Source organism: Littorina saxatilis, unplaced genomic scaffold (assembly GCF_037325665.1).
Source record: "Littorina saxatilis isolate snail1 unplaced genomic scaffold, US_GU_Lsax_2.0 scaffold_1230, whole genome shotgun sequence".
In the NCBI taxonomy this organism is placed as follows: Eukaryota; Metazoa; Mollusca; class Gastropoda; order Littorinimorpha; family Littorinidae; genus Littorina; species Littorina saxatilis.
In genome coordinates, this window is record NW_027128217.1 from 2,457 (window position 1) to 15,254 (window position 12,798).

At 41.8% G+C, this 12,798-nt stretch overlaps 2 protein-coding genes across 2 annotated transcripts; both read left to right on the forward strand.

Annotated features, from left to right (window-relative positions):
• Positions 1 to 248: 248 nt before the first annotated feature.
• Positions 249 to 12,090, forward strand: LOC138956582 (uncharacterized; the record flags this gene model as incomplete). Its single annotated transcript, XM_070327906.1, is given in 6 exon segments — positions 249 to 478; positions 3,307 to 3,516; positions 6,699 to 6,722; positions 11,183 to 11,285; positions 11,573 to 11,642; positions 12,028 to 12,090. Coding segments are annotated over 6 exon segments (684 nt in total).
• Positions 8,164 to 10,504, forward strand: LOC138956584 (zinc finger protein 674-like). The gene is made up of 2 exons (XM_070327908.1): positions 8,164 to 8,527; positions 8,966 to 10,504. The coding sequence occupies exons 1-2, from the start codon at positions 8,380 to 8,382 to the stop codon at positions 9,205 to 9,207; spliced, it is 390 nt and encodes a 129-aa protein (XP_070184009.1). The 5' UTR covers positions 8,164 to 8,379; the 3' UTR covers positions 9,208 to 10,504.
• Positions 12,091 to 12,798: the final 708 nt, after the last annotated feature.

The window sequence follows — 12,798 nt, forward strand, 5'->3', positions numbered from 1 at the left end:
CCGCTCTTCTTGTCAATTTCACTGCCTTTGCCATGAGCGGTGGACTGACGATGCTACGAGTATACGGTCTTGCTGAAAAATGGCAGCTACTTGACTAAATATTGTATTTTCGCCTTACGCGTCTTGTTTGTTCGTGTTGTTGTTGGGTGTGTGTTCTTTTTATATTTAGTCAAGTTTTGACTAAATATTTTAACATCTTGTTTTTACTTCCTTCTGCATGGCTTAACAATAATGGGAACTCCCTGCAGGTATGACAGAGTCACCATGCATAGCGTCACACTATCTTCTGCGTGCTTACTGTGCGTCGCAATGGCTGGTGTTGATGTTCAAAGTGCGGGCCAAATGATTACCTGTGACGCTGGAACATTTAAAGTCGGACAACCTGCTTACATCACTTGTCATTTCCGCACCAACGTAAATGACACCAAGCGTTCAATCAACATGGCGAGATATCCTCCAGATGCTCCGGGTACCATAGGTATGTGTATTTTCAGGTTTGCCATGTTAGTTAACACACATTTAGACAGGAACGATACTTCTGGGCGGGTAGAGATCTATCCACAGTGTGGAGCCTGATATTATACCCAGAAGGCGGAAGCGGTGAGTAGATATGATGGCTACCATTTTATTGTCAGACAAGAATCAGTAGCCTTAACACAAATATGTGAAATTATGGTTGTAAGTAATTTCTTCACTAAGCAGTGTTATTTGTGTGAAATGTAGGCTATGTCGGTTGTTTAAGCACAATCATGCAAGAAAACTGAATGACTAAATGTATCACGAAGAAGTACGAGACAACATTTAAGTTTACCTATGTACTCATACAGTCTTACGGACTCCAGACACGTTTATTTCCTGCTACGTGCGTGCGTGCGATTCACTTTCAGTGTGTGTGTGTGTGTGTGTGTGTGTGTGTGTGTGTGTGTGTGTGTGTGTGTGTGTGTGTGTGTGTGTGTGCGCGCGTTCAACTTCTGATAGCCGTATGTACCTTCTTCTGGCAGTGTTGACCTTTAGCGTTGTACATAGACGTTTTCCGGACATAACCCTGTCGGGATTTACATGCGTGTTGGAGGAGTTGCGCCCCTTACCCTGTACAGACAGGAAACACGCGCGGTGTCGACAAGTTTAGACAACGATCGCAGCGAATAACTGACTCCGATATGTATAGTATACAGTGTCCGCTCCATAAGATCCCATTTATATCCAAAATATACACATCGGAGTTGACGATTTGTCCCGGCAGTGCCGGATCGCTTGCCCTGAGTGATAGCCGACAACGTTTTTTGCCTGAGGTCACTTGAGTTTTGCTTGAATTGTGGACACTGCATAACATACACATCGGAGTCAGCTATTTGCTGCGATTATGGTATTAACTGGTCGACCACGTGTTTCCTGTTTGTACGCGATCAGGGCCGCACTATTCGAATACCCTAGCAAATCCTGACACAGTTATTTCGGAAAATCGTTAATTAATTGCACACAATCAAGCGCCAAATTAGGCTTAATTTTGATTAGGTGGCATATAGTAATGCACAAATACAAATGACTAAAGAATAGAGCCCCAAAATTAAGCGTAGTTAATTTGATCGAGGGAAATCGCTGCCATATGGTTGCCTTCCTGTGCGGGAATCGCATACGTAAGATCAACAATGTTGTCTCCCTTCCTTCTCAAACCCATGTTAAACGTATTTAAGGTTCATTCTGAAACTTGAATGGTAACAAAAATGACTTGTTTATATTACAAACGCAATTTCTTGATATCCTAAGGATTAGATTGCCGTAGAAATCGTTTCTGAATTAACAACGATGAAGTTCAACATAACCTTACTTCTGTGTATCAGTTTATAATTTGGTATGTACTTAAATGTACCTTTTTCAATATTCTTTCTTTCTTTATTTGGTGTTTAACGTCGTTTTCAACCACGAAGGTTATATCGCGACGAACTTTTTCAATATGTTCTGATGAAAAGGTGCATGCACTGAACACAAATCTATATTGGTAAACATTTTACTGCCAAGTGTATGCGAATACAGTTCGAATGTTCTGAGAAAGTAGAATTTAAGTTATTATTTGCGCACGCCACGTCGATCTTTTCGATACAAAATCATGCTTAGCGTCCGTCTATGTACATCTGCAAACTACATTTACTAGGTCTAAACAAACACATGGTCGCTAGAGTAGACATACAATTCTTCTTCTTCAGCGTTCCAGAATTGTCTGGTTACGTGTGAGCTCGTTTGCCCATTTGGGTTCCCCACACTATGCTCTGAGAGCATAGTCAGCTTCACTCCGCTTTCGTTGAGTAGGCATGCTGAGTATTTTCGTGTTTCCATAACCCACCGAACTCTGACATGGATTACAGGATCTTTTCCGAGCGCACTTGGTCTTGTGCTTGCGTGTACACACGAAGGGGGTTAAGTCACTAGCAGGTCTGCACATAAGTTGACCTGGGAGATCGGAAAAATCTCCACTCTTAACCCACCAGGCGGCAGCGACCGGGATTCGAACTCACGACCTCCCGATTAGGAGGCCGACGTCTTACCACCACGCCACTGCGCCCGTCAGACATACAATACTTCATTATGTATCTGTTCTCAACTGGACACTTGTTTATTCTGTTCAGCGACCATCACTAGCGTGGCTTTCTTAACAGAGAACCAACGCTGCGATGTGTTGGTATCTTAGATAGAATGAGTGTAAATGGCGGGACGTGAAACGCAATAATTATTTTACTAGAGCAATTAAGTAATTAAAGGCACAGTGCAGCTCACAGCCTTCATTTTGCGTTTTTGTTGCAGCTGAGTGCATTTACAGTTCAAAAATCCTCCAATGGTAGTAAAACAAACCCAAAACTACCCAACGACGACATCTGTGAAGCTCGACAGTTTTTTGTTCACGCGAGTGCATAATTTAACCTACTTATTACGTGGTGTTTGGTCGGAGTTCGATTCAACTGAGTGATTCCGGCCTCCATTTTGTTTTACACAAACTCATGATGACGTCTGACATAGTTTGCTAGTGACGTGCCTTTTTGTGCATGATGTGGTGATCTACCTGATCTAAATTTAGATCCAAAAATAGGTCAAGACCAGTCGGGTCCGAGTACGAAATTAATTCGTAAAAAAATCGCAGTTCTTGACTCTTTGGGTGCAAGTCAATGAAACCTGGTAGTTCTTCTAACGGATAGCTGCCTGAGGTATGACTAAAAGCCCCAGGGGCTCCGTGCACCTGGATTTGACAAGTTGAGTACCTTTAAGTGACTCCAATCATACAGTGGAATGATGTTTTGTTACCTTCGCTTTCAGGGACAGACGTTGTTTTGTGTCCATGGTCGGAAGAAAAAAAGAAACATGACTGCTTCACGGAGATGGACAACTACGAACTTCTTGGCGACATCACGGACCGTCTGACTGTAAAAATCCCTGAAGTCAGTGTTGAACACGCAGATCTATATATGTGCTTCTTTGTGCCGCCTGATCAGACGGACCCGTACCCGTGTGAGCTCCATGTGCAAGGTACTTGACTTAAACATCCTCCATAAGAATTCCTTTAAACTTCACCAGATCTCGCTTTGAACTCCACAGTCCGGATGATGTTGGTCGTGTACAACCCATACTTTAGAAGAAACTAGAAGGATTCAACGTACAAAGTGTGGGTCGTATGCGTCGTACACGACCCACTCCATCCGAATAGGGATACACACCGTGAAACCCTTCTTTAATTCCATATGGGTCGCCCACGACCCACATAATCCGGACTGTCCAGTGCAAATTACGTCAATGTTGATTGTTTTGTTGATAAAGATAATCCGTCAGACAGTGGTCGATGGGAGCGTCATATGTGACCCTCCACCACGAAATGAGTCGCATGTCACCTCGCGCGGTTCTGCGCTAGGCATAATATAGGCTAAGTCCGGTGGGTGTCTAGGAACAGTGTGAGGGTCACCTTAGTCACAGGCTTATAACTCAAACAGTTTTCGCTCTTTTCTAAAACGGTTTTCACCACTGGATAGAGCATAACAAAACTCTTTGGGAAAATGTAAAAATATGAAAATCACGCAAAGGTGACATGCGACTCATTTCGTGGTGGAGGGTCACATTTGGTGTTTGAGGATGACATGAATGTTCAATCTAAACCGTCCAATAGTGTTAGAGATACAGAGAATGTTGTGAGTCTATGGGTCGTCCACGAGCCAAGAATCACAGTGGAGGTTAAACAAAATAGTTATGGAAGAGCAGGCCTTGCAAACGCTGCTTACTCATACAAAGCTAGATAGATTACCTGTTCATCTTTCATGTTATCTTTGTATCATAGAAACTCTAGCTTTCACTTATTTCACTACCTATGAGACAGGTGCAAACATACGGACGCGTTTAATAATAATAATAATAATAAAGTAGATGTGTACTGCCGGGCAGTACATACCCCAAGCGAAGTCGTCCATCTGTGTGTACATGATTCTCTCTCTCTCTCTCTCTCTCTCTCCTATGGGGCTGAATTATGCAGCATAAATTGTGAAACATCAGGATATCTCACACTTTCAATTCTGCCATCATGTCAAATCTGACAACAAACCTACCCACAAAATGTCATAAATATCGGTGTAGAATTGAGACTTAACGGTTTTTAACTGCCAAAAATAAGTTTTTTTGACTGGAATAGTTTGTCTTGAAATTCAGTTTGGGACAACGGACCCACCCACTAAATTTCATAAAGATAGGTGAAAATTTAAATGTAACGGTTTTTAACTGCCAAAATTATGTTTTTCTTCTGGAAAAGTATGGAGTGAAAATCAGTTGGGGACAACGAACCTACCCACAAAATTTCATAAATATCGATGAAGAATTGAGATTTAACGGTTTTTAACTGCCAAAAATAAGGTTTTTTGTCTGGAAAAGTATGTCTTAAAATTCAGTTTGGGACAACGGACCCACCCACTAAATTTCATAAAGATAGGTGAAGAATTGAAATTTAACGTTTTTTAACTGCCAAAATTATGTCTTTCTTCTGGAAAAGTATAGAGTGAAAATCAGTTGGGGACAACGAACCTACCCACAAAATTTCATAAATATCGATGAAGAATTGAAATTTAACGGTTTTTAACTGCCAAAATTATGTTTTTCTTCTGGAAAAGTATGGAGTGAAAATAAGTTGGGGACAACAAACCTACCTTTAAAATTTCATAAGAATCAGTGAAGAAATAGGATTTAACGATTTTTTAACGGCCTTTAAATCATTGGTGATGTCATCATAACCCAGTCGTTGTAGTTGTCGTCGTAGTTGTTGGTGTTGTTGTTGTCATGTTCGTTGTCGTGATTGTTGTTGTTCTCGTGTTGTTGTTTTTGTTGTTGTTGTTGTTGTTGTTGTTGTTGTTGTTGTTGTTGTTGTTGTCGTCGTCGTCGTCGATGTCATTTGTTGTTGTTGTTGTTATCGTCGTCGTCGTCGTCATCGTCGTCGTTGTCAGAGGTTATTTCTAAAGATTTCATTGATAGTCTTTGTTCTCGTCACCAAGACTTGCTAAGAACAAGCTTGGAACAGCAAGAGTTCCAAGAACAAGATTAGAACAACTCATTACATCATTACCAGTACGTCATTTGTATTTAGAACACACTTTAGAAAAAAACCTCTTCAGCTACAAACCAGTCACCCTCACATGTCGGAGGTGTTTGTCTAAACCACTTACTGAAATGTTTTGAGGTTTAATGACCATACACATGTTGAACCGGTGAGTGTCTTCCGCTGCTTAATTCGCAAATAACTATTTTATTAAAGTCCGCTTGAAACGCTCAAAGATGAAATTCCATGTTAAAAAGTGACAAAAGTTTCACATTTTCCCGTTGTAACAGCTTCCGATGATATTATATGAAAATTCTGATCCTCTGAGAGGATTCCCCGAAACAAAATCAGTTTGTACGCCTAATTTTAATAGAATTGTCCAAACAGTGTCGCTAATATTGTGCTAAAAGATGAATTCTAGAACAATGTTCACAGACAGACACCACTTGGCAAAAAAATTTTCAGTGCTGGGAGATGAAAAAAAAAACTACCTCGCTACGCGCGGGCTTCGCCCGCGCTCCGCTTGGATAATAATGGACATTTGCTATAGCGCATAATCATATATATGCTCAATGCGCTTTACATATTAATTTCTGCCGTGTGAGATGGAATTTTTTACACAATATATCACGCATTCACATCGGCCAGCAAACCTCAAGCCTATTAGGGCGAGCATTCACCTTTCACGGCCTTTATTCCAAGTCACACGGGTATTTGGTGGACATTTTTAGCTATGCCTATACAATTTTGCCAGGAAAGACCCTTTTGTCAATCGTGGGATCTTTAACGTGCACACCCCAATGTAGTGTACACGAAGGGACCTCGGTTTTTCGTCTCATCCGAAAGACTAGCACTTGAACCCACCACCTAGGTTAGGAAAGGGGGGGAGAAAATTGCTAACGCCCTGACCTAGGGTCGAACTCGCAACCTCTCGCTTCTACTAGAGAGATACTCCAAAACTGAACAAATGGACCAGTTGGTACGTGTTAAACAACGCTTTGGTCAAGTGACACAATAAAAGTACTAGAAGGCTTCTTAAATGTAAGATGTCGAAATCCTCAGCGAGATAGACTCGTCCAAATACAGGATGGTACTTGAAGAAATGACCATTCTTTAATCTGTCCATACGTGTCTGTTTCAGAGGGACCAGACATTAGCAGTTCCGGTAAGTATAAGTATAAGTATAAGCATTGGCTCACTTTGACCAAGAACGCACAGGCGGGTTGGGTTGGGTAAGTGTTATATGAGCCTTGTCAGGTAAACCATTATCAATGACTATGTGATCGTGTTCAGTGGACTTAGGTATTTTGGAAAATGCAAACTGCGAAAGCTGACAAGTACATAATTCTCTTGCTTATCTCTTTGGAGGAACACGACTTAATAACGTACATTTTGCAGCACACGAGTACGCTTTTGCAATTGAAATTTCCTATTTTCTGTGATGACGTCATATCCGGCTGTAAGCAAATTGAGGCAGAAGTGTGATGACCTTCATTTCAATGAAATTAGTTTAACGTTTATTCAAACAATGTGTGACCCTTACCAGACATTGACACTGTATTTCAGCTTGGAATTTCGGAAAACATTGGTTTGTAAACATTCTTGAAAATGTAATTGAAATTAAAATGTCAATAACAGATTATACACATGATAGCACTCACGATGGAGAGAGAGAGAGAGAGAGAGAGAGAGAGAGAGAGAGAGAGAGAGAGAGAGAGAGAGAGAGAGAAAGAGAGAGAAAGAGAGAGAGAGAGAAAGAGAAAGAGAGAAAGAGAGAGAAAGAGAGAGAAAGAGAGAGCGAGAGAAAGAGAGAGAGAGAGAGAGAGAGAGAGAGAGAGAGAGAGAGAGAAAAAGAGAGAGAGAGAGAGAAAGAGAAAGAGAGAGAGAGAAAGAGAGAGAGAAAGAGAGAGAAAGATAGAGAGAAAGAGAGAGAGAGAAAGAGAGAGAGAAAAAAAGAGAGAGAGAGTGAGAGAGAGAGAGAGTGTGTATGCCTCTGTGTGTGTGTTTGTATGTGTGTGTGTGTGTGTGTGTGTGTGTGTGTGTGTGTGTGTGTGTGCACCCATACGTGCGTGCATGTGTCTTGGTTTTATTCATGAGTCTATCATAACAGACCATTTATTAAACCCATGTTTGTTTTACTTCACTGACAAATGCATGTTGGCATACATTGTGATTTATACGTTTACACCTCTCCAGTCAATTTGATTCACACCCCTGACTCTCTTCCCACACTGTGTTAAGAAAATTTTCTTCCCGACGCTTCCGTCATCTGCTTCAGGGGAAATTCAAAGAGGTTGGTGAAGCTATTTATCTCTATAAATGAAGTATTACGAAGTGTTGCACATCGAGATAGGTCAGGTTAGTTCTGTTAGTGTCTATACTTAATGCCAATGGGTTTTTCGGGTTTGTATTTCGCGTATTTTACCCGTGAATCGGCCGAATGACGGACCCGTCGCTGCACAGCTGCAAAGTTTGTCGCTTCGAGCGCAAAATCGTGAGGAAAACGCGTCTTGTAAGTAATGCTAATACATTCTACCAAAACCTAAACATGTCTGCACCAATCCTACCAAGTGTCGTAGTTGTAGTCCCCGGCAAACAGCTGTAATCGTAAGAAGAATGTGATCATTCCTGCAGATTTGTGTGTCGTGCACCCGATTTGACCGAATTTTAGCGTGTCGTACACCCGCTGTGACGTTTTTCACGTCGTGACGTCCACCCGATGCTCACGTTCTGTGTCGTCTCTCCGATCGTGCACTTACCTTTTGCACATGACCTTGTTTGTTTGTATTCTGATCGTCTTGGAGTGATTTTTCAGGGACAACATGGATCAGGTCATGGAAGTTGTGGAAGAAGAAGAAGCGGAGTTATCCGCTGAATTTATGGATAGTTACCTGGACATAGTCCAAACTCCAGAAAAGGAGGCAAAGGTGACACCCAAAGAAACATCGACACCCAAAGAGAAATCGACATGTAAGTTATATTTTGTTATTATGTAAGCCTGTGCAGGATCATGTTTATGGGCCGCTCACACGTGGATTCTTGCACACGTCGATTCTTGTCAAAATTCAGGTTTAGCGACAACAATGATGTAGCTGTAAACCTATTGAACTGACAGCTGAAAGCAGCGATTGGCTGCACCTCATGTCAATAGGTTATAGCTACAACATTGTTATCGTTTTTGACAATAAGGATTAACGTGTGAGCCATCCATTACCACCAGTTGACTGTAGCTGTTGTCCGTGTGCAGGTATTGGCAACGCTTGATTATGATAATATGAAAGCGTACTGATCATGTTATAGTAATAATTTTACAATGCAACAACGGACTATTGTACCTGAATAATGTTTATATACATTCGATCGGGTTAGACTAACACAAGCTTTTTGTATCTTGTTGTATGTGGACAGCTGCTGACGATGGTGCTGGGCCTTCGACAGAGAAGCCAAAGTCGCCCAAGAAGAAGAAGACACCCATGACGAAGAAGATGGAGGCCTCGGCTGACAAGTCAGTGCACCAGTGCCACGAGTGTGGTAAAACTTACAAGCATTACCGCACCTTGTGGGCTCATCAGCGCTTTGATCATGGTGAAGGAAAAACAAATCATGAATGCACCATATGTGACAAAAAGTTCACAAAAAAATTGATCTGACGTCACACCGCAACGTGAAGCATGACAAGATTAAGCCTTATTCATGTGATTCATGCGGCAGATCTTATGCAAGTCCTAAAAGCTTGTACCCCTCAAAGCATGTGTGCAAAGGGAAACCAAAAGAGGTGGCCTGCACCCAGTGTGGCAAGACCTTTGCACTAAAAAGGTTTCTGAGTGACCATGTCCGTTACCATCACACACGGGCAGGGTGTTCTTGTAAGGTGTGTTTTGCACACTTCAAGCACCGTGAACAGCTACGCCGCCATGTGGCGAAAGGCTGTCCAATGTCTGCATCTACTTGAGTATGCACCTTTAAATGACCTTGACCTTCAGGTGATATTAAAAGTCAAACAACTGAAGCTGGCAATGACACCATACATTCAGAACTATTTTACACATTTTTCCACCCAAAATACACCACATGACCTTGACTCCAGGTCAAGGTCACACAAGACATGGCTATCAATTCAACAGATAGGAAGCACATTGGTGTTTATTGGCACTTTCTACCAAGAGACATTGTCATTTAGTGGTAAAGTCACGTTTTGGACACATTTCAGAAGGGTCAAAATGACCTTGACCTTGAAGCAAGGTCAACCAAACTGGTATCAAAAGATAGGGCTCACTATGCCCTATATACCACTTGTAGCTCGGGTCGACATTTTCAAAAACTTGGGAGAAAATTGGGAAAATGTGAAAAATAACTGTTTTTAAAGGCCCGTGACCTTGACCTTGAAGCAAGGTCAAGTCACTATGTATGTTTTTTTAAGGTCTTGTCATCATACACCATCATGCCACATTTGGCGCTGATAGACTTCATAGCGGCTGAGAAAAAATCCAACGTTTAAGTTTTTGGGACAGACGGCCGGACGGAGGGACGGACGACTAGGCTGAGTACATAGACTCACTTTTGCTTCGCATGTGAGTCAAAAATCTCTTTGTTTATAATCAGTGTAACTTCTGTAAGATGTTTAAAGATCCATTTGGACAGGGGCATACCAGCTACCTGCACCGCACAGTGCAGAGTATCTACCCTAGACTGTCATGTCAACCCAACTGTGGGGCCTGGATGGAAGATAACTTTATTCCTGCCCCAACACCCCTTTGCAATGGTTGAAAGGTAAGCGAGACTAAGAGTACTTACCAAGGTGTCTTTATCCACATTGGTGGTAAGATCCGGCTATTGTCATCTCCATGACTGTGTCTGAAAATGACTCCATGCCAGTCAGAATACAAAAGAACAAAGCTATACATGTAATTCGTGTTTATGTATGGGGGATGACACAATGTAACAAGAGAAAGGTCATGTGCAAAAGGTAAGTGCACGATCGGAGAGACGACACAGAACGTGAGCATCGGGTGGACGTCACGACGTGAAAAACGTCACAGCGGGTGTACGACACGCTAAAATTCGGTCAAATCGGGTGCACGACACACAAATCTGCAGGAATGATCACATTCTTCTTACGATTACAGCTGTTTGCGGGGGACTACAACTACGACACTTGGCAGGATTGGTGCAGACATGTTTAGATTTTTGTAGAATGTATTAGCATTACTTACAAGACGCGTTTTCCTCACGATTTTGCGCTCGAAGCGACAAACTTTGCAGCTGTGCAGCGACGGGTCCGTCATTCGGCCGATTCACGGGTAAAATACGCGAAATACAAACCCGAAAAACCCATTGGCATTAAGTATAGACACTAACAGAACTAACCTGACCTATCTCGATGTGCAACACTTCGTAATACTTCATTTATAGAGATAAATAGCTTCACCAACCTCTTTGAATTTCCCCTGAAGCAGATGACGGAAGCGTCGGGAAGAAAATTTTCTTAACACAGTGTGGGAAGAGAGTCAGGGGTGTGTGATTGTACTCAGATTACTCAGCATGTCCCTAACTAACCCATGTTTAATGAACTGCCAACTAGTTGTGTACCTCGTATTAATGGTTCTCGTATCACAAACAAAACAGGAGAAAAACAGAGTGTGCTGCTAATCATTCTGCCCTGCGTCCTCGTGATTGTTGCCATTGCCTCCTTTGGAACTTTCTGTCTGCTTAGACGTCGTTCTAGAAGGTAAGATGAAGTACTTTTGGTGTAAGCAAAATCAACAACTTACGGTTAATTGTGTTATACGTCACAATTCACACTTTTAAAGATATTTTTTTATTTAGTTGCACAAATAAATGTTGCTTCCTACTGCTTTATAGCAAGACACACATTGTATTGTTGGTGTGTGTGTGTGTGTGTGTGTGTGTGTGTGTGTGTGTGTGTGTGTGTGTGTGTGTATGTGTTTGTGTGTGCGGTGTATGTGTTGGTGTGTGTGTGTGTGTGTGTGTGTGTGTGTGTGTGTGTGTGTGCAGGTGCAGGTGCACAACTGAATCCGAGACATGTGAATCAACGCAAGCAATGATTCCTTTAGATGAAAAAAAGGTAACCATAACAGCCTAAAATAGCTGGCTAGTGTATTTAAATCCCAGGTCAGCTTCGTCTAAAATAGATAAACAGGATTTTTAAATAAGGTTCATTACAATTAACAACATATTTATTTATTGCTAAGTATGTGAACTATATTGTTTTAAAGAAATCGTTTGTTCAGGAAACAAAAGTAAAGAAAGTGACTAGTATGTCTGTATGAACGGAGTAAATGACATTAAAACGCAGGGGAAGTAACTTTAATTCAAAAGTGATCCCCTTATTGTGGTCCCTTATTATTTTGTTAATGATTTATCAACACGGTGGAACAAATAATATGCTTTTCTAAAATCTCTTATGCTTATGTGTAAATGTGAAAAACGTTAGCACACTTTGATTTCAGTACACCGCTCCTGTGTTTGCTAATGATAACAGTAAAAGAGTTACTGCAGGAAAAGTTCACTGATGAAAAAGATAAATCTGACGGGCACAAAACCCAGTGGTTAAGATGACAGCCATTCATTGAGAAGGTTCTGGGTTTGGATCTTGCAGTGGCCTAGTCAATAAGACATCGGCCTTTAAATCGGAAGGTCGTGAGTGCAAATACCGGCCGTGGCCTCCTGGCTGGTTAAGGGTGGATATTTTTCTGATCACCTAAGTCAACTTACGTGCAGACCTGCTAGTGCCTTATCCCCCTTCGTGTGTACACGCAAGCACAAGACGAAGTGCGAACGGAAAAGCTCATGTAATCCATGTCAGAGTTTGGTGGGTTATTGAAGCACAAAAACACCCAGCATGGTTTCCCCGGCAGGGTAAAAACGGTCATACACCTAACAACCAACTATTGCACAAACATGAGTAAACGTGGGGGTTTCAGCACATGAACGAAGAAGAGAAGGATTCTGGATGAGACTGATGGGTTACGGTTGGAGATGTGTCCGATCTCAAAGGTCAACCTATTTGCAGACCTGCCATGCAGTGCCTTTTTCTCTTCCGTGTGACACACAAGCACAAGACTTAGTATCCACAGAGAATATCATGTAATCTATGTCATTGCTTTTTTCGGTTATATAAAAAAGAAAATACCGTATACCCAGCATTCATATTTTAAAAACACAACAGGGGTTGGGGGAAGGAGGGGTGGGGGCATTTGACGTAAAACACGAGTGACGGA

Bases quoted from the DNA above. Each gene is read 5' to 3' on its own strand.
- LOC138956584 (XM_070327908.1), top strand. From the start codon at position 8,380: ATGGATCAGGTCATGGAAGTTGTGGAAGAAGAAGAAGCGGAGTTATCC. The intron at 8,528-8,965 runs GTAAGTTATATT...GTATGTGGACAG, and splicing joins ACCCAAAGAGAAATCGACAT to CTGCTGACGATGGTGCTGGG.